The sequence below is a fragment of the Phaseolus vulgaris genome, chromosome 11 (assembly GCF_000499845.2).
Source record: "Phaseolus vulgaris cultivar G19833 chromosome 11, P. vulgaris v2.0, whole genome shotgun sequence".
Classification (NCBI taxonomy): domain Eukaryota; kingdom Viridiplantae; phylum Streptophyta; class Magnoliopsida; order Fabales; family Fabaceae; genus Phaseolus; species Phaseolus vulgaris.
The window spans coordinates 1,677,339-1,699,168 of NC_023749.2; the positions used below are offsets into that span (position 1 = coordinate 1,677,339).

Below are 21,830 nucleotides of genomic sequence, written 5' to 3' on the forward strand. Positions count from 1 at the left end.
TAGAATAAAAATTGTTATTTTTTTTTATAAATGATGAAATAATTTAAAAAAAATTCAATGATAAATCACTCTAAATAAATACAAACAAAAACGATTTCTTTCATGTTAAATCATACTCTTTGTATACACCACTATTTGACCAATTATAGAATAAAAAAATTATTTGCTCATTTATCTAAATACAACATAAAATCAAATTACCCAAATCCCACATTGAAAAGTGACGATTGCGATACCATTGGTGTGAAGTGTGATCACTGCTCCACCACTTTGTCTTCGAAGGTTGAAGATGAAGATGAAGAATTGGTCGAAGGAGGGTTGGAAGTGGCTATCGAGCATTGCAACTTCCCCTGTTCGTTTCCACGGAAACGTTGCAGTTGCTGCCAAACGCAATCACAATCCCGTTACCCTGGCTCGGCCATTTGGAAGCGCCATTGATGGTGGAAATGAAGTGGATCCTCATCGATTGACGAGGGAGTTTCTCGCAAAGCTTTGGATTGATGATAGAAAAACGAGGAAATTAGTTAAATCCTGTGGAGGTTACGGTGGCGACCCCCGGTGGTTTTCCGCTTCATCTGGCGTCGTCAGAAGAGGTAAACGACGGCCCGTTTTGAAGCAACCACCCATCAGTCAATCCGTCACTGAATTCTTCGAACCACTGACTCCTCAAGAGGTCGTTTCATGTCCCTTGTTTGCACTCTTTTTTTTTTTTTTTTTAATTCGTATTAACATAGTTTCTGTTAAGCATTTTCAAGATAGGTAAGAAAATTTGTGTCTTGACAAGCATGCTTGTACTTCTTAATGAGGGTGTTTTTGCATAAATTTTGAGACCGATGAGCTTTTATGATTTTTGTTTTTAATTGTTTTGGAATTTAGTTTAGCCACATTGTTGTTAACTAGTTTTGTTGCCTTAAGAAAATCACAAACAAATGGTCCTACTTTTAGATCCTTGTTGTCAACTTTGATATGAACGTGTTCTACTTGCCCTTTTTTCTATTAGGCCAAGGTAGCACCACTGCTTGCCAGGTCCAATTTGCTGATTACCAGAGATATCGAGTGGGCAAATCTTGTATTAGGCTTTGAGCAGGTGATCATCTTTATTCTCGGAATCCGAAGCTTGGTTCCATTAGCAATATTTAAGCAACTTCTTAAAAAGTCCATTTCACTTTGTGTGATGGATACTTTGTATGTTGAGGCTGTGTGACATTTCTCTAATATTAACTTTTGTGATTTTGTTTGGTTGGATTGAAGGAAAATCGTTATGCCATTGTAGATGTGTGCTATCCTCAGTCGGTTAGTGACAATTATTATCTCATTTTCATTAAGTTGTACCATCTGTATATATTTTTCTTACTTAGCTTGTACCAATGATGGTTGACCTATATGTCTATTTGTTGCTATGACACAGCCGGTAGGTTATATTCGCGAACAGAGTAACGTCCTTACTAGACAGGTATTCATTTCAATCATTTGAACTTAACTTCCTTTGATTGTTTTTTCTACAACATGTTTCAAGTATCATCGACGTCGAAATAAAGTAGTAATTATATATTTTTATTGTCATCAATCATTTTGTGGTAAAACGAATTGCGGACAATTTACGAGGAAAACCACACCTTATTTGAATATTACTGCACCAAATGTCTTATTACAAGACACTGTTATTAACACATTCTACTTGTAACACGAATGATCAGAATCATGTCTCACAATATGTGGAATGAAAACATCCTTTTAACCTGTCTAGTCTAGTTTTGGATTATGAAAGGGTCATCTTATTTGCTAGTTTTTATGAAAGTGGTCAACTTGGTGTCTATTAGTAAGTTCTTTGTTTGTCCAAAAGGGGGAATACTTCTAAAGTAGTGTTGGGGTTCAGATTTCGGCACTTTGTGCATTGGTTGAGATCTGGAAGGAGTAATTAAATGGGTGCATATGTAACTTATGTTATGTATCTTGGTTTTATTTGTCTATGTTTTTCATGTATGTATTGTTAATTTTTGTTTCATTCTATTTCAACCTTCTTGTTGCAGTTGCTTCGTCTAAGGCGGCCTTTTGTTGCACACATAACTGATGGCTTGGGGAATGAGCTCTTTAGGGTAAGCAACTTATATTTTTCTGTTGGTTCTGTTTTGTTCACATGAAAACATTATTTTTATTCACCTTAGTGAAATAAATCGAACAACTATTTTGGTTAGGTTCGAAGACCCTTTTGGTGGATAACAAGCTCAATTTATGCAGAAGTTGATGGTAAGGTATGCCAAATGTTGTACATTGTTTTATATGAGTAAGTTGTTTTTCATCACTTTGGTTGTTAATAGTGTCAAGTCCTCTCTTCAGGAAGTTGGAGTAGTTCACAGGCGATGGCATCTCTGGAGGAGAATCTATGATTTGTACCTGGGGTAATATAAATATACTATGTTTTTTATTTGTTATAATTAATTGTCAAAATCATAATGTCCTTTGATATCTTTTTACATCTGACTATATCTTTTATATATACATTGTATTCAATTCGATATTGCTGACTGTTAAAAAACAGAAGTTTAACTGTCCATAGACGAAGTAATATGGACTGCATTAGTATTATTATTTAATTTGTGTCCTTTTGATTTCTTTTTCTTTTTCTTTAGCAACCTGCATTATATTTGACATTTTGTTTTTTTGTGTGTGTATTCAGGATGGCATTTATATTTCAGTTTCTTCTCAGATAACTTGATTATTGGTTGTCAAAATTTACTCTAACAATTATCTGTTATCTATCTGAAATTTTTCAGTTCATGAAAGTCAATTAGCATGTTATCTGTCCCTAATATTTTTCCAAATAATTGGTCATTTGCTCTGTCTTTTTAATTTTAGGAAGGGGGGGGGGGGGGGGAATGGATTTCATTATACCAGAGGCCGTAATAGGAATTGAATTGGAAACAATGGAAATACTAGAATAAATAATGGAAGAAATAAAGGTTAGGTGAAGATAGCTCTCCAGTTCCTTTGGATTACCACCCCCTCTCCAAATAAAAGGAATCTCTATCTAGCTGAAAAGGAAGTTTCTAGAAGTTGATTCTGTCCTAGAAGAGATGCATTGATCTATAATGCCATTGTGTATCCATATGATCGACCATCTCAATATATATAGTTTAGTTCTCTGACACAGCTTTCTAGCCTGTCCAATAGTCAGGAAACTTTAAGCCTTGGAATGCTAATGCTTAGAGTTCACTGGTTGTATGGCTGCATTTTGCATGCATCTTCTAATTAATCCAAGGCAAACTTACAATATTTTATTCTAGATCTTGTTTTTTTGCCCTTGTTCCTCATTTAAGTCTTTTTCTTTTCAGTTTTCATTTACGATTTGTTGCATATATTTAGTAAAGATTGAGCACGGGTCTTAGATCTTAGTTCATGCACCGTCAGGTAATTATTATTATTTTCTCTTTGGGGCTACATGTTCTTAGATTCTCCTTGATACAAGTTTGATTCATTCTGCAGTTTTATTGATGTGTGTGCTGTGTTCATTAATAATGATGCTCTGTATAAGAATAAAATTTGATTGGCCACATTTATCTGACAATGTGTTCACATATGCTCCTGACCTATTTGATTGGTTTTCTTTGAGTTCACTTTTGTCCGGAGGCTCAAGTTTAATATTTCATAGCATTAGTCTTTTGTACGAAATGTGAGTCTAAGAATAAAATTTGCAGGAATAAGCAATTTGCCGTGGTAGAGAATCCTGGCTTATGGAATTGGACATTCACATTGAAAGGTATTAATGGTGAGGTGCTTGCTCAAATAGACCGTGATTGGAGGGGTTTTGGCTTTGAGGTTGGTTTTTGGCATTTACCTATTCCTTTGTTAAAATTTTAGGTTACCTTTGTTAAACATGCTGAACATTGACTGCTATTCTTCTCTTTTATCCTTACCTGTCTTTTAAACATTTCGAGTAAATTTTTCCTTTTGAAAATATCTATGACTAGATTGGGATTTCCATTGGTTTTGTTCTACAACAAAATAAATCCAAATTTGATATTTATCATAATCAACCACATTGCTAAGTTATCTATATGCCACCTGGTAAGTGACAATTTATCTTAAGCACAGGTTTTTCAAGTTTCAATTGAAAGTTGAAACAATAGAATCATCTAATAATGATGACTTCTCCCTCCAACTTTTAACCAGACGAACAGCCCTTTATTGGCCTGTGTACTATATATCCTTGCCTTGTTTCTTGTCTTCCTGTTTTTCAAGTGCAATGGATTTAACTTTATGCCTATATCAAATATCAACTTTTCTAACTGTTATTGTGGAGTCATTTAACTGAAGAATTTCATGTTCAGTTCTTCAGATATTTTCGGTGTTGTATTGGAATTCAAACCTGAATTATAGTTGACTGAAATGTGCAGATTTTGACTGATGCTGGTCAGTATGTGATTCGATTTGGGAGTTCTGATCCCAGCTCCAAGATCGGCCTTGCTAATGCAGTAAAGTCTCCCTACACCTTTTTCTCTAGAAACCTCACCCTTCTCTTAACTAACTGATATGATGTTCTTTCTGCAGATTGAAGACCTGGAAGTCAGTCGCACACTGACCCTTGCAGAGAGAGCTGTAACTGTAGCTCTTGCTATATCATTAGATAACGATTACTTCTCAAGACACGGAGGCTGGTAAGCTGTTTGGATTGTTTTAACATGACTGTATATTGTGTAAATAAAGTTTTGAGAAAAGGATCACCTTCTGACCTGTAGGAATATATGCACCTTCTTGCTTGATTCTTATTATTAGCATTTCTCTTGTCTTACTTGCCTACAGTCAGAAAATTGTAAATGGTATTGATTTATTTTTTTTAATTTGGGATGTTAGGGGACTACCCTTCCTTGTTGCCGAAGAGTAAAATTGATTTGACAGACAGTATAATCTGGTTATCTACTGCCAGCATATCTCTGAAGCCATTCTCTTCCGAGTAGTTTTTAAAATTGAAGGTGTTCTATGCTATAATACCAATGTTGACCCCGTTTCTATACTCTAGCTGGTAGTGGTTCCAATTATTCATGTAACAAAATCAAAATGTTAACTTAGCTTATTTATTTGTGCCTGTTATTATTGATTCTGTTTGTTGGGAAGCAAGGGAATGAGGTAATTAATCTATATCTTGGTTTGTCAGTTGGGTAAAAGTATATTAAGATGCAGTTTTAACCCCTGTACTCATTAGTTTCATTTTATTCCCTGTGAAAATTAAAGCACAGTTACGGGACATTTGATTTTTGAATTGATTTGAATGTTGGCCAAGTGGTTAATGTTGTTATTCACCTAGAAAATAATAGTCATTCTCATATTAGGTAATGTTTTATTCACCAATGAGATGGGTGATGAGATAAACTAGTTGATTCAGCTACTGCATTTTCTCGCAAATCTTGTGTTCAAGCAAGTAATTCTGAGTTTTGGAGTTATCAAATGAAGAACTTTTGTTGATGCTGAAATTTCATCCAACTCCAATGCTCTACTTCTGTAGCCAAAAGCTCAAAATGTTATTATCAATCGAAAAACAATGCATTCGTTACATAATATTATCTCGAACTGTTTTTTTTTGTATTCAATATACATCAGAAATGCTCAGAAATTTCTAAAATTTATTATTTAGTATTATTAAACACGTCTGACATCGATTTTATAAATCATTAATATTATTTACTTCGTTTTCTTCAGTGATATAAGGTTATAGACTTACACTACAGAACTTAATTTTTCATCATTAATTAATTAATTACATTTGCACAAGGTCCACGTCAGGTGCTTATCATGAATAATATTTGACAAGTTATTTCTGTTAACTTGTAACATCAATTGATGTGTAAACTTTTCTGGCCTTAATAATAGATTCATTCAAATTGTTAATAAATGGTGATTGGGTTTATAACTTTTATTTTCATCATTATTTTACGAACATTAGGTGAGAAACTAAAATTCCTCTAGCATGGAAAACAGTAATAATATATTTTCCACGAAGCCCAAAATGATCAAAACATGTTGAGATGATCTACTGATATGCTCTTTTGATATATAATACACAGCCTAATATTTGGTATTTGCATACTTAGTAACACTTTAAAGATGATATTCAAACCTACCTCCACATGCATCTTCTGCTAAAGAGTTCTAACAATCAAATTGTTGTCTGGAACATCCAATTATAAACAAACACAGCAAAAAACCACAATTCCCTCACAAAAGTGACGCATATGCACATACAAATCCTAAGGATCTCTGCTTCTAAGAGTAAAGATTAGAATAATAAAGGTTTTAATTAAAGCAGCAGCTTCCACACATGAATGGAGCAATCATGTGAACTGTCGTCTGACATATGTGTCTTCATGCACAAATACTGGATCTGCACTGGTCTGAGATGGGATCTGTGGTTGTGCCATGGCTATGACCCCTTGGTTAGGATATGGGTATTGGATACCATTCTTTTTCTGGGTTAGGGAAATGTAATACACAATTCCAAATGCAGAACTAGCAAGGGATAAAATTGCACCCCCTGCAAACACTCCAGGTTTCACAACATAGCAGTAGTAGTAGCCAAAGTATACACTCTCTTCACCACGTTGATCGTTCAGTGCAGCACCAGTAAGCAACAGGAGAAAAGCAATAACAAATGTGAACCTGTTAGAACAGAGATTCCAACCACACCAATGAGTATAATTTACCATCCAAGTTCCAGTACTCAAAAAGCACATAAATGACTAACCTTGAATAATCGCATGGTGAATTTAAATATTTAAATTATAGAAGCATGTTGTTTTTCTCCTAATTGTACACCAAATCATTAGCCTACTGTTATGAAATAAACCTAGCAGAATCCCTCTATGCATCAGGGACAAGTTAATGTTTCAAAGACTCGATGCAGTTCCATTTCCACACACAAAACCGATGTACTCTTACAACAGAACAAGCTTCATTTTTGTTTCTTCAATAATCAGATAAACAAACCATAGCAACAGATTATAAACTCAAGAAAAAACAAAACAATCTCTGGTAGAGAATGGTATTTGTGTTCCTAAACTTGACATTCACTAAATAAAATCGAAGAAATGCACACAGTTTAAAAGAAAGAAAAGAATCGAGACTAAAAAATACCATCAATATATATGTTACATTTTAGCCAAAAGAATAAATTAATGACACGAATACTATTATGTTGGTACAACCAAAACAAAAGTATAAGCATATATATCAAGACAATAATTATGATCATGTGCCTCAAAATTCACTACTGTAAACATAATAGTTCAAATTGCTTCTCATTCAACCATCCTTGCTTTCAGTTCCTCATGTGGGTACATTGTGAATAAAATCACAAATGTCTAAGCATGAAGGAATATAAGCAATCATGCATAAGAAATGGGAAGATTCCTTTAAAAAAATAAAATACTAATTCCATATACTTTAATCTGCCCTAAAAATGAACTATCCAAATCCATCTTAACTGCCTGTAGAATCAGGTCTGCTTTGTTTAAAGCCAGATCCTCTTTAGAAGAATGACAACACCAAAAAATCAACTACTAACAACAGTTTTTAAGTTCCACCACATTAGAGATGAACTGCTTGATGTGGCACTTAAGCCTAGAGGTTCTCCCACCTGATGATCTAGTTTTTTGGATTGGATTATCTTCTTGTGTTTAAGTCCTAACAATTAGTGGTTTGACATGATACTTAAGACAGGAGGTTCTCCCACTTAATTTTCTAGTTTTGTAGGTTGGACTCTCCTTTTATGCTTAAGTCCTAACAATTGATTTTTCATTGAGAGTTGGACAACAGAAAGGACTACCTATAGGTTGGGATCAAGATGCAAACTGAATACTGGTAGATGAGTGAAACCATCTCAGAGAGAAAATGGCTACCACTCAGTCAGTGTTGATAAAGTGAAGTTGTCGTGGATGTCAGTGTTAAAGGAGGACCATTTTGGGTAGAATAAGCTACTAGGTGAGATACTTAAGCAATTGTGCCCTCCTCTTGAGCTTAAGACTTAACAATAACTATTTGATTGAGCAACACCAGTATATAGTCAAAAAGGAATATGATATGACAAACAAAAAGCACAGAGCCAAAATTACCAGGAGAAAACAAAGCAGGCGAGTGCCACCTTCCAATTGGAATCTGGGATTTGGGAACTTCTTCTGCAACAAACACACCCAGTTGCAACATTTATGATTATCTGAGATACCAGAAGAGCCAGAGCCGCAATTAAACCAAGAGCCAGGGCAGGACTTCGAGGATACGTGCACTGATTGATAGAAACAAAATTAACTTGAGAACCCTGCACAATACAAAACAATACTCATTATATCAACTTCTGCTTGTAGTGAACATATATAAACACAGCAAAATATAGAATGAAAAAAGGGAAGGTACTTTACTTGAATACTGAACTAGTGTATTACTCAAAACCTGACAACATAAGAGTTTACATGGACGACATTATTGTTCCTTTTCCTTTCTCTCCCCTCCAAGGATTCATAGTAAAATAAAACCCCTTGCATGTATCTAAATTCATGCCCTTTTTACAGACCCTATCCCTTCCAAAACTCGTAGAAAGAAAAGGATAACAGACTAATCACGATACACAACAAGTAAAGGGGAAAAATTGATTGACACATAGGAATTAAGAATGGTAAAGCAAAATCTTCAAGACGAAAAGTGGAACCAAGGAAAAGAAAAAGTGCAATTTAAGAATTAAACGGCCGAGGAAGGGACGTGGATCATAAACGCTTAAACAAGCGAAAAACTAAAGCTTTTTTTTGCGTAGACTCATCATAATAGCACATTAAAGCGTACCCTTAACAGTGGCAAGCACAAGCATTAGACCCAACAGACATTGAACTGAAAATAACGCAAAAGATGGATCCTTTGTTGCTGGGTATTCGAGGAAAGCAAGGGATGAACGAAAGACACAAACCTTAATCCTTGTCGCTTCTGCACCGAAGCTAGTTGCAGCCGCCAACAGTCCCAAGAAGCCAACGACGCCGCACACTATGAAAGCCTTTCTCTCCATTGTTTCTACGAATGGAATGTGTTTGAGAGAGAGAGTGAGAGTGTCTCTTTCGGAGAGTGATGTTCAGAGAAAACAAAAGGTTGGTCGCAGCGATGAAGGGAAGAGGACAAGAAGCGTGAATAAGACGACAACTTCAGAAGACCACGAAACTCAAAATTAAATATACTCAAATTCATTCACTTATTAAAATAACATTTCCAAAATTATATTTATCATTTATTAAAATCTTAATATTAATGACAGACGGAAATACGTATAATTTAGGTATTAAAAAAAATTATTTATTATTTTTATAATTATAATAAATATTTATACAATAAATTTAAATTTTTAAAAATTTAAATTTTTTTTTATTAAATTGACATTCAGAGGGTCATTTTGCATATGAATATGAATGTTAGAATCTCAACTATTAAACATATTATTTTGTAAAATTACTTTATATCATTATAGATTGACTTTATATCATTTGGCTTACCAAAATTAATTACTAATTTAATAAATGAATAAAAAATTATTATCTTCCGTATAAATAGTTCTAGATGAAGAGTAATTAAACAGAAAGAGTGAGATAATTAGTTTCCATTTTTCCAGAGTAATTTTAGGCAACATCATATTGATTATTTAAAAAAAAAACTAAATGAGGTAACATTTTTTAATAGATTTGAATTAATTAAAATAATCTTATGTTTAGTTAAGAAGTAGCAACTAGCAATATTAAAAAATAGTTGATATGGTTGTTCAAAAAAAAAAACTGATCTAACAGGTCAAAAAATCCCAATATTTAATTATTCACTAAAAAAACTTGCGTGTGTGATAAGTCCATTGATTATTTGTTTCTTTTTATGCCTAAAAAAATCTTTAAGAGATATTCTTATGTTTCTAAATATATATAATGAAAAAAAAAAGTTATATATAATTATCTCCTTCAATCAGATTTTAATCCTGCTTTTGAATAAAAACATTTTTAGAAGTTATTCTTAAGAAGTAAATCTTCAATGATGGTTATTTATAATTTTGTCTCATTCTTGTTGACTTGTATATTTTAATTGTAATGTTATATATTAAATATTTGTGTATATTCTTTATTCTGAATGCCTTTTTTAATTTTAATTTGATTTCCCTAGTAAAAATAATTTGTTTTCATCATGATAACATGTTTAATACTTTAATACAAATACTTATTATGAAAAACACTAAAGGAGATTATGGAGATGTTTTACACACCATTTTTTAAAGTTTCCTTTTCAAAATGTATATTCATTTATAAAAAGTTATTTTAATTTTTCTGAGATAAGTTATTATCATTTAAAAAAAATCTTTTACTTAAAAATCACGAGCCCAAAATATTGGTTAACTCTTACTCAAAGTTTATATAACATTTTGATGATCGCTTCTTCCTGTACCTGCACCTCCAAGTTTATATAACATGTTCTTCTACCCCAGTACACAACATAATCCACAACATGAAAATACCTTTTTTAACTTTCTCACTGATTATAACTTTCTTGTGTCACTGATTATGTGAAGCTCTAGATTATGTAATCATAATCAACTTTCTTGTGTCACTGATTATAACCCAGAGGCTAATTTCGAATTTGAAAACAGACTTCTAAAATTAAGTAATCCAAAATATTACAGAGGGTATTTTTGGAATTATAAAAATTTATGTAGGTGGGAGAAGAATATATGGAGGTGCAGGAAGAAACAGCCCATTTTGATTATAAGGACATGTGGTCTAGGTTCCACTTCACATTCAACTTCAGAAAAACAGCCCACCTCATTCATAACTTGGTCCTTCAACACAATATAATAACAAATTTCTAGCCCAAAAAGCTAAACAAATTTAAACATACCAATTTTTCTACTACGAACTTTCTATTTTGTATACATAATATCTATCTTACATAAAAATATAAAATTATTTTGACACGTCTTTCTCTTAATTCCATGCGTACTAAATTGACTCTTCGTATATGGAGTATTGAAAAAGAGGGAAAGGGAATCAAATTATAATTCGACACAAGGAATCATAAATTCTGCTTTTACTCTGAAAGACATGCTGTGTTTTACATAGACCATAAAATTTCTAGCATCCAACCGAAAGGAAAACATGAGTCCACGATTAATATGCAGGTTCCTTGCACTTCCATTTTAATGAATAACTCGAAAGACTTCTTTTTGGTACTAGAATAAATTTCAAATTTAATTATATAATACTTGGGTACACTGGTCCCTTAGATAGACCAAGGCGAACTTCCATCCCATGATGCATGTCCAATGGCGTGAAAGTCTCAGAGTCACGGGGGTCTGCAAATAACACCAATGACATTGAGAGACAGAGAAGTACAACCACAATACGTCATTTCCCAATGAACCAAAAAACAGCAACAGCTAAGATTGCAGTTCTTAATTATCATGGATACCAAATTCACAATCATAGCCTCAATTCATTATGAAAGATTTAGCAAAAACACACGATTTGGAGGTTGTCTTATTTGGTGATTAGAAAGAACGTGGCTTAAAATATTAACATTAGTTACTACATACCATGCATTTATCTTCCAGACTTCCAGTATTGCATTTTAATTATAATGCTCATCAAATCTTAAAACACAGAGCACATTTCAACAAGCATTGAGTATTTAATATATATTTGACATCCTTGATCCGTGAAAAAGGGTTCAAAGTCTGATTTAAGTCTTTTAAACACACAGCACGAGGTTGAAATCTTTCAACGCAGATTCTCAAGATGTCTGAATCAGCTTTTAAGATTTTAATATATAATTCTCTTAATATCCTCAAACCATGCAAGTCTCAGAAACCTTTAGAACCATCCCAAAACAAAAGGAACACAAATGCATGCGTCCATTATCATAACAAAAGCTTTGCTACAATGATCTCCAAGCCTACAATCATCTAAAAACAAAAGGCTGTTTCATTGCATATAACACCCAAAAAAGTTATCATTCAGTTATTCCTATAACCATAACATAGTTCCAAAACAGTTGAAAATATTGTTTCAAGATTTGGAGCATAAGTTCTTCCTATTCTTATATATAAAAAGAAAAGGTCCAAGATATCTTGTTTTATATAATCAGAGAAACAATTAAAAAATAGACAAAATCCAGTTCTGCCATTTGAGGAGTTGGTGTAAAATACTAATGAGCATAATACTATAATATTCCATTTTAATTCAGAAAATGAAGCACAACAACCACAACTTTTAGCAATAACAAGTATAAGAGTTTGTGTTAATGAACCATAATTTCAATATATCATACAGGAACCACTACTTAAGCAGAAACCTAATCTTTCAAAGCAGGCTAATAAACACAAAAAAGAAAGGCAAAGCGTATTACCATTCAGACAATCCTCAAAACCGAAGCGATCAATGCTTCCTGTAACAGCCTCCAAACCCAGCATTGAAGATGAAATTGGTCCAGGAGGCCGCTGGAACCTACAAGGAAAATTGGCACTCCATCAAATTCAAATGCATTTAGCCCTTAATAAAGACACTTGTCATCCCAAACACAAGATCTATCATGAGTCAAGGTTCTACCCACCTAACCAACCATATGAGCTAATCAACAAGGTGCTGTGATGTTAATTAATCACTAACCACAATCCCATTCACATTTTCTTAGTTCCTTTTATATTCACAAAGACGCAAAATTTTAGTATACAAAACTCATTGTCCCATGCCCCATATATGGAGATGCATATGACCAGTGCCTGAAAATAAGGCATTCATTAACTAGCAACCACCGACGCAAACAGAGCCTCACATCATATTATCACTCAAACGTTTTAAATATTGAAACAATCCAAGAAATTACACTGCAATACACAATAGATAAATATTAATCGAATCCAAATGCGGGTACCTAGACAGTATTTGCCTGTCAAGCTCCTCCTTCAGTGGAAAAGCAGTTCCATACAAGTTAACTTTACACTGCCTCTTCATCGCTTCATCCATCCTCTTTGTCTGAAAATCACAAACACAACAAAAAACGTACACTGAATAGAGTGGCAAAACACCAAACATTTGAATTCGCATGAATCGATTAAAAAATTATACTAATTTTAGCATAGGTTTTCTGTTTTGAAAATTTGAAATGAAACCCTAATGAAAAAGGGGAAATAGGTAAGCAAGTGGAATTGGAAGAAGCGGTTCAGAAGTGAAGTTTGAGGAGAACGCAGAAGCATCAAAAGGAGAAATTGCAATAAAGAGAGATAACTAGGGTTTAGAGAAATTACGGATTGGAGAGAGGATTGGAGAGGGTGAGAACCAACAATGTCGCTTTTGACTCCATTGAGTCCGAATCGAAACGAATCGTTTTGGAGCCCTCCGATCTGGTGCGGGATGTACTTTGATGCAGATGCGTCCTCCATGTTCGTCTTCTTCGATCTTCGAGTTCACTTTCTTCACCAACAAGAGAATGAAGAACCCACTGAAACAAAAGGAACCTCTTTATATAAAACGATTTTTTTATTTGGAGTATTTCGCAAGTTAGACCTACAAATTTATAATTTCTTAATGTAAAAAAAAAACTGAGGTGAAAATTGTAATTTACTTAACTTAATTCAATTTTATTTACTACATCTGATTAAAATTATGATGAGTAATAAGTTAAAAAAATTAAGCATAATATACTTAACTCGATATATATATATATATATATATGATAAAAAATATCATGTATTATATCGTTATCTCATAATTATTAAAATTATTTATTTTGGAATATTTATATTAATAAATAATTTTAAAAAATAATCAAATCGCCTAACCCAATTAAGTTAGGCTATATGATTAGATAAAAAAAAAAGTAAATTCAACCCCATTAAATTAAGTTGGGCCAAAAACTGTATTAAACTTGATTTTTAATCAAGACTATTGCATTTCTATATATTCGTATGATTTGTGGTTTATATTATATTTTACATCTATAATTTGATCTCAAAATATATTATATTTATATTTAATTATTTATATTTATATGTTAACAAGTTGACATGTGGAGAGAAAATAAAAAAGTGTTACTTTTGAATGAAGCTGTATAAATATAAGAATATGTTCATCATTTTTAACGGTAAAACTTATTTTTAATTTTTTTAATGCATTTTTTGGATTTACTATCCCCATGGAGGTGCAGAATCAAACCATGAGGGTGGAGGAAGAAATTCCCTTTCGGGTTTGGACTGAGTTGATATATTCAACAACAACAATCCATAAAAGGAAAGTGTTATTTGTACCCCTTTTTTACTTTGTTCGTTCGCTCCTCTTTTTGTTGTTGTTGATATTAAATATCTCATTCTACTCCTTCCTGCACCTCTTATTCTCTCACACTCCCATTTTAATATAATTTTTTGACATTTTTTTTTATGAAACTATTGTTAATCACAAAATAATGTAAATCGTAAAAGTGGGGAAAAAATATTAAAAAAAAACTCACTTTAGCAAATCTTGATATAATTTTCAACACTATTACATTTTGCGCAACTTATTTAATTTTATAAAAATAGCTTGCGATATTCTCAAACATTTGTAATCTTATTTTCATAATAGTATATATTAAAATTACATTAAACAAATAAATAAATGATTTTCTAGTTACGATATTAATTTTACAAAGCATAAGAGAGGGAATAATATCATGTTTACATTATTTCCCTAATTCTTTACTATCTCCGTCCTTAAATATTAAAAAATGTTTCTTTTAATTTTTTTTTCTAATTGTGGTTTGTTTAATTATTTGTTTATTAAAAAAAAACTGTCTATTTTACGTTTTTTTAATCCATGAATAATAAATATCGTGGAATCTCTCTTTATTTATTATTAGAATGGAATAAAATGAATGCTCTACCAAATCATTAGTGCAGAGACATCAATTAAGACTTCTATTAATTAATTACTAATGATAATTAGTAACTTCTTTCTTTCAATGAAAAACAGAAATTGGATTTGAATTTGATTATGGTTAAGCAAGTTCCATTGATATAGATTCCGTCCAGGTTCATCCCTGGCATATGCTAACCCCAAAAACACTAACCTTTTATTTTATTAATGTAAATTTATTGTTAAAAAAATTGATATTAATTATGACATTATAAAAGTTGTTCGTGTGTGGTATTAGACATTCCATAAAACAAACACAAGTATGATTACAGTTAGTGAACTCCGCAATACCCTTCTTAGTTGCAACTGAAATAGATTCTTCATTCAAGCTTTGACAATCTCATTCTTTGTAAATAATTCAAAAAATTAATAATCTTATTTGATTTTCTTCGCAATTGTTGTATATCACTTAGTAACCTTAAATTAGTGAATTCATCATAACTGATGTGTAAGTGTAACATTGTAGTTATCGAATTTCATCAAGCAGATTCGGTGAATGGGTCCGGATTCACTCGGCCTGACATCGACCCAAGCCCGTTCGATTTGACATTGTCCCGGACCCGTTCAATTTGACATCGACCCGGGCCCACTCCACATAAGATCAGTCAACATAAGATCTTAGTTCAAATCAGTTTGTTACCTAAAAAGAGCTGGGTAAAGCTCGAATATCTTCCTTATTACACGTACTAAAAAAATCTAAAGTTTAAACTAAATTTTGTGTGAAAGTGCATGAACAAAAAACATATTTAATTCTTAAATAAAATACACCCACTACTCAAAATAATAATTTATTTTATTTTTTAACTTTAAATTTGAATATACATTATTATATCATAATTTTAAGGTTGTCAAAAGTATTATTTTCCATGTGAAAATAAAGATTGTATAAAAGGTAACTTTTTCTAACTTCCTAACACATGGAAATAAATATTCTCACTTTCATATTTCGAAGACAGCAAAAAGATTTTATGGAACAAATGTCTTCTCTTTTTTTTCTTATCTATCTAATATATACTCAAATGATACAATAATGAAAAGCCTATACTAGTGTTGTTTGGTAGTATATACAAAGTGTCGAAGAAAAGATACATTGTTGTATACAGATAAGAGGTTGGTAAATGACTTCAAATTCATGAGCCATTACTTACTTTAACCTCAACATCCATGAGACGTCATTCTATAACCAACATTCTTTAAAATTATCAGGTATACACACACAATACGCCTTACATGTTAAGAGCTAATGCGATTAAGAACTTATTTATTTCTTTGAGAGAATGTAGTGAAAAAGGGATCAAAACTAGTTTGTTTGAATGTGTCAAAAATGAATGACACTCTAAATTGTGAATGTAGTTCCATTGTACACAACTTTTAAACCATCATTGGTTATCCTTCTCTAAAGCATGAATACAATCATCATTTTCCCATCCTCCCCCGACATGAACTATAAAATTAAAACTAGTCCAATTGGTCAGTCAACAAATTATACTCCAACCTAAACAACATACAAGGTACTACAATGTAACATTAGCCATGCTCCAGGTTTCAGTCTGTAATATCAAAACAAAGTTTAGCCTCATCCCAAGGTCCATTGATCTCAAACTTGTACTCCTGAATCCTTATAAGCCAATAAGGGCAAACCACATTGACAAAAACCAACAGACTAAGTAGCACCACAAAAAGGAGGCGATGCAGCATGTACACAAAACTTAAGGTCATGGCCATCAAACTGATAGAAAAGCATAGGTGCATGCGGAAGGAATATTTTTTAATACAGTAAGTGACAAGTGGAGCAAAAAGGAAAACCTGCAATGAGAATAACATGATACCGAACACATGTAGTCTTGATGGAAGGCGAGAAGCAATAAAAACAGAGGCGACTACAGAAGCATTTACAGAGATACAACTGGTCAATGCTGGATTCTTAAGAACCCCTGGGGCTTTGACAGTGGATTCTGAATAGTCATGCAGAAAAAGGTGAAGTACTAGAAGTGATGCAGCTACTGCCCAGATGGAATCCGAACTAATGGACCTTGTAAGAGTTTGATAGATGGGAGCCAAAACATATAACACGGTTATGAAAAAGGAGATATTAAGGACATAATGGAGGAGAAGGCTAAGGGAAAGCATTTCTTGAGTGAAAAGGAGAATTAAAAAGCCTGAAACAAGAAGACTTACATCAATAAATAGGAGAGAATTTTCATCAATAGTTGATGTAAGTGTACAAGTCCAGACCAAGACAACAAGAGCAACAATGCATAAATATTCAGAAATAGATACAGAGTCCAGCATCACCTTTAGCATGTCCCTTTTTACAACACTGGCATTCATGACCATTCCTTCAAGAAAAGATTCATCTGTATGATTGTCATCATAACCAGGTTGCATACCACCATATGCTACTTTTCTCCATCTGGGACGAGGCGATGAAGAATTATTAGCCAAGCTAAGATCCATTGCAATAACTTCTTTAATTTCAGCTGGGCCTGCAGTGTCAAAACTATTATATGGAAAGACCAAACAATCATTTACTAAATAAATCTTGCTCCACAGACGTGTGCCATCTTTGTCTTATGCAATCAGAGGTTACAGCATGTCATATTTCAGTTCCACTATCTTGTTTTTCACGTTGTTTATGAAAGTTATCTCCATATTCTGAAGAAAAAAAGATGATGAAATTACATACAAAGGAGAAAAATAGGCAACTCACGGCCCATATGAATGTCATCTAGATATTCTGAATAACAGATGATGAAATTACATACAAATGAGGGGGTAAATGTAACTCGCATAATAGACAATATCCTAGATTAATTAATGTTATTATCACTAGTCCAGACTAAGGGATTCAAATTTTTAATAGTATCATGCAACGATTAAGCATAGAACAAAGAAAATCGATACATGAGATGCAAATATACATCATGTTATTCAATAACAGTTACAGACACTGAAGTTATCACCAACCACATCATTGAGCAAGAAGAAATTCCACAAGCCAGGAATGTTCAGTTCAGTAGGTAAGGAAATATAAAGCAGTATAGACTGTAAATGGTTTGGATATTAATGGAACCTCATCAGCAATATCTTGTTCTGCATTCAGCATTTCCAAGGAAAAAATCTTGAACAAACCGAATAATAATAAGGATTTTGCATTATTTGGTTTTGAAAACCAAACAGAATTGTAATGAACAGGAAAAGCGGCTTAGTAATTTTGAACAGAAGTGCTTAAATTATGTAAGAACAAACTGAACGTTTGGTGTAACAAACTTAGTGTGTTTGGATTCACTTTTGATGCGCTTTAAACAGAGGTTTACGCTTTCCAAAACACAGAACAATTGCTCTTAATCTAACGAAAGCCAAAATCCTGGAAGCAAAATAAACCACTCGTCCTTTAACCCTAGTTTTACTTAATCCTCGGTTCATATAAGAATAAAATGTCATAAAACTTAACAAAATCAACAAAACAATTACATATGTGGAGATCGAAATCCCAATTTAACAGACGACAGCAAAGAAAAGTAGAACCAAACGTAAGAACACCAACACACGCTGAGAAAATAGGAGGATTCGTTCAGTGAAGATCGTCACAATTCAGAATGGCTATTTGAAAGGAATGAAAAGAAAGAAAGAGAGAAATGGAAAATACCACGATTGTGAGAAATGTAAATTGAAATTCTCCAAACGACGCCGTTACGAGTTGAAAAAGCAAAGGGAAAAGGAAAGAAGAAGAAGGAGAAGATGAAGAGACGAAGAAGGGTTTTTATGTTGAGTTCAGAGGGCGAAATGCGAATCAAAGATGCCTTTGTTTGTTTGGAACCGTTTGATTGTGGATATTTTATAATTAAATATAAAACGTTTTTTTAATTTTTTTGAAAAAGTAAAAAATAATAAATATAATACTATATCTTTCTAAGTATTTTCTTAGTTATTTTCTATTAATAACTTTTATTTGTACTTTATTTCTGAGTTACATCTTTCCACTTTATCAAATTTATTGATTTTAGGAAAGTTTGACATTAAATTATTAAACTACTACTGTTTTAGTCTATTCGATCTCCAAAATAAATATTATGCAATTTATAAGTTATACTATAATTGAATTCTTAAATTATATTATACAATTATGATAAATGTTTTTTTATTATTTCACGCTAAAGTTATTCTAAATTATTATAAACGTTTAAAAAATGTTAAATTTAATTAAATAAATAAATTTAAATTTAAATATATAAGATATTAAAAAAAAAAAAAAATCTCATAAACAATAGTTCTTAAGAAAATTACAAGTCAATATATGTATGTATACAGACTTCTGCAATGCATTAGATAAATATTTATTTTGATAAATTAAAAATTAAAAATATATAAATTATAATATCATTAAAATTCATAATAAAAGTAACTTAAATTTATAGACTGCGCTTTCGATTTATGATAGAGTATTTATAATATTTCTTTTGCCACTTTTTCTTTTCTGCATTTCACATTTTTTATTTTCACTTAGATTGAATTATTTTCCATTAGCTTTGCAAAATACAACCACAACAACTTATAAAGTCCTTCTTCCTGGATTTTCGTACGTCATTCTTTCACCTTCATAAATTTTTGTATTTCATAAATTTTTGGATTACGTAATTTAAAAACTCTTTTCTAGATTTATAATTAGCTTTCAGATTAGATTATGTAATCCGGAAGACTTTTTTCATATGCGTAATTAGTTTATGAACTATATAATTTGAAAGTCTTTTATAAGTGTTTTTTCAAATGCGTGATTAGTTTTTTATTATATAATTATGTACCATTTTTTTAAATATATTTTGAATTACATAATTCATATGTTATTTTCAGATTATGTAATCCGAAATACCATTTTAAAAATATATTTCGTGGTATTCTAGATTACATAATCCATAAATTTTTCAGAATCTGATATTAGTTTTTGGATTATGTAATCCAGAATATATATAATTTTTTAAAATTGATTTCGGATTTTATAAAATGTAAGGACAAAAATGTATTTTTACGTTTTGTATGAAGATGACACAAAGACATATGGAGGTGCAGGAAGAAGGAGTCCAACTTATATCCAAATCCATTTTAATAATCACCAATCCTATAACACTCAAAGATCTTCAATCTTAACAATGAACTCATTTTAATATTGTTTCAAGGTTTGGAGCATAAGTTCTTCCTATTCTTATATATAAAAAGAAAAGGTCCAAGATATCTTAAAAATTTATATAATCAGAGAAACAATTAAAAAATAGACAAAATCCAGTTCTGCCATTTGAGGAGTTGGTGTCAAGTACTAATGAAGCATAATACGATAATATTTCATTTTAATTCAGAAAATGAATCACAACAACCACAACTTTTAGCAATAACAAGTATAAGAGTTTGTGTTAATGAACCATAATTTCAATATATCATAGGAACCACTACTTATGCAGAAATCTAATGTTACAAAGCATAATACGATAACATTTCATTTTAATTCAGAAAATTAATCATAACAACCACAACTTTTAGCAATAACAAGTATGAGAGTTTGTGTTAATGAACCACAATTTCAATATATCATAGGAACCACTACTTATGCAGAAATCTAATGTTACAAAGCAGGCTAATAAACACAAAAAAGAAAGGCAAAGCGTATTACCATTCAGACAATCCTCAAAACCGAAGCGATCAGTGCTTCCTGCAACAGCCTCCAAACCCAGCATTGAAGATGAAATTGGTCCAGGAGGCCGCTGGAACCTACAAGGAACATTGGCACTCCATCAAATTCTAATGCATTTTGCCCTTAATAAAGACACTTTTCATCCCAAACACAAGATCTATCATAAGTCAAGGTTCTGCCCACCTAACCAACCATATAAGCTAATCAACAAGGTGATGTGATGTTAATTAATCACTAATCACAATCCCATTCACATGTTCTTAGTTCTTTTTATATTCACAAAGACGCAAAATTTTAGAAAACAATAAAACTCATTGTCCCATGCCCCATATACGGAGATGCATATGATCTGTGCCTGAAATTCAAGACATTCATTAACTAGCAAACAGAGCCTCGCATCAAATCATCACTGAAACGCTTTAAATATTGAACAATTCCAAGAAACTACACTGCAATACACAACAGATAAATATTAATCGAATCCAAATGCGGTACCTAGACAGTATTTGCCTGTCAAGCTCCTCCTCCTTCGGTGGAAAAGCAGTTCCATACAAGTTAGCTTTACACTGCCTCTTCATCGCTTCATCCATCCTCCGTGTCTGAAAATCACAAACACAACAAAAAACGTACACTGAATAGAGTAGCAAAACACCAAACATTTGAATTTGCATGAATCGATAAAAAAAAAATTAGACTAGTTTCAGCAAAGGTTTTCTGTTTTGAAATTTTGAAATGAAACCCTAATTAAAAAGGGGAAATAGGTAAGCATGTGGAATTGGAAGAAGCGGTTCAGAAGTGAAGTTTGAGGAGAACGCAGAAGCATCAAAAGGAGAAATTGCAATAAAGTGAGATAAATAGGGTTTAGAGAAATTACGGATTGGAGAGACGATTGGAGAAGGTGAGAACCAACAATGTCGCTTTTGACTCCATTGATGAAAGTATGTTAACAAGTTAACATATGGAGAGAAAATAAAAAAAAAGTGTTACTTTTTAATGAAACTGTATAAATATAAGAATATGTTCATCATTTTTAACGGTAAAACTTTTTTTAATGCATATTTTGGATTTATGGAGGTGCAGAATTAAACCGTGGGGTTGGAGTTTCTTCCTGCACCCCTAGATTTTTCTTCTTGTACCTCCACAAATTGCGCAAAGACAAAACTGTCCATATATAAACTGTATGTTTTTTTTTTTTGGTAAATTTT

The 21,830-nt window shown here is 32.1% G+C and overlaps 4 protein-coding genes across 6 annotated transcripts; 1 reads left to right on the plus strand and 3 right to left on the minus strand.

Annotated features, from left to right (window-relative positions):
* Nucleotides 1-159: 159 nt before the first annotated feature.
* LOC137832235 (altered inheritance rate of mitochondria protein 25) lies at nucleotides 160-5,244 on the plus strand. Its single transcript, XM_068640292.1, has 11 exons — nucleotides 160-673; nucleotides 1,001-1,087; nucleotides 1,252-1,293; nucleotides 1,409-1,453; nucleotides 2,031-2,096; nucleotides 2,196-2,252; nucleotides 2,338-2,399; nucleotides 3,696-3,816; nucleotides 4,395-4,472; nucleotides 4,549-4,655; nucleotides 4,852-5,244. Exons 1-11 carry the CDS (start codon nucleotides 290-292, stop codon nucleotides 4,880-4,882), a joined length of 1,080 nt encoding a protein of 359 aa, XP_068496393.1. The 5' UTR covers nucleotides 160-289; the 3' UTR covers nucleotides 4,883-5,244.
* A 795-nt stretch (nucleotides 5,245-6,039) lies between these two features.
* LOC137832244 (protein VASCULATURE COMPLEXITY AND CONNECTIVITY) lies at nucleotides 6,040-9,222 on the minus strand. The gene is made up of 3 exons (XM_068640303.1): nucleotides 8,945-9,222; nucleotides 8,103-8,305; nucleotides 6,040-6,651 (listed from the first exon to the last, which is right to left on the minus strand). Exons 1-3 carry the CDS (start codon nucleotides 9,038-9,040, stop codon nucleotides 6,327-6,329), a joined length of 624 nt encoding a protein of 207 aa, XP_068496404.1. The 5' UTR covers nucleotides 9,041-9,222; the 3' UTR covers nucleotides 6,040-6,326.
* A 1,834-nt stretch (nucleotides 9,223-11,056) lies between these two features.
* LOC137832275 (cyclin-B1-2-like) lies at nucleotides 11,057-13,555 on the minus strand. Its single transcript, XM_068640340.1, has 4 exons — nucleotides 13,301-13,555; nucleotides 12,928-13,028; nucleotides 12,403-12,500; nucleotides 11,057-11,350 (listed from the first exon to the last, which is right to left on the minus strand). The coding sequence occupies exons 1-4, from the start codon at nucleotides 13,433-13,435 to the stop codon at nucleotides 11,250-11,252; spliced, it is 435 nt and encodes a 144-aa protein (XP_068496441.1). The 5' UTR covers nucleotides 13,436-13,555; the 3' UTR covers nucleotides 11,057-11,249.
* Nucleotides 13,556-16,246: 2,691 nt separating this feature from the next.
* LOC137832253 (phosphatidylinositol N-acetylglucosaminyltransferase subunit C) lies at nucleotides 16,247-21,638 on the minus strand. Of its 3 annotated transcripts, none has more exons than XM_068640316.1 (4): nucleotides 21,500-21,638; nucleotides 21,121-21,224; nucleotides 20,605-20,702; nucleotides 16,247-17,428 (listed from the first exon to the last, which is right to left on the minus strand). In XM_068640316.1, exons 2-4 carry the CDS (start codon nucleotides 21,213-21,215, stop codon nucleotides 16,488-16,490), a joined length of 1,134 nt encoding a protein of 377 aa, XP_068496417.1. In that variant the 5' UTR covers nucleotides 21,216-21,224; nucleotides 21,500-21,638; the 3' UTR covers nucleotides 16,247-16,487. The 3 variants fall into 3 exon arrangements, with proteins under 3 accessions (XP_068496417.1, XP_068496424.1, XP_068496429.1); XM_068640323.1 differs by having other exon boundaries at nucleotides 16,247-17,597; nucleotides 21,500-21,598; XM_068640328.1 differs by lacking the exons at nucleotides 20,605-20,702; nucleotides 21,121-21,224; nucleotides 21,500-21,638 and adding an exon at nucleotides 18,592-18,723.
* Nucleotides 21,639-21,830: the final 192 nt, after the last annotated feature.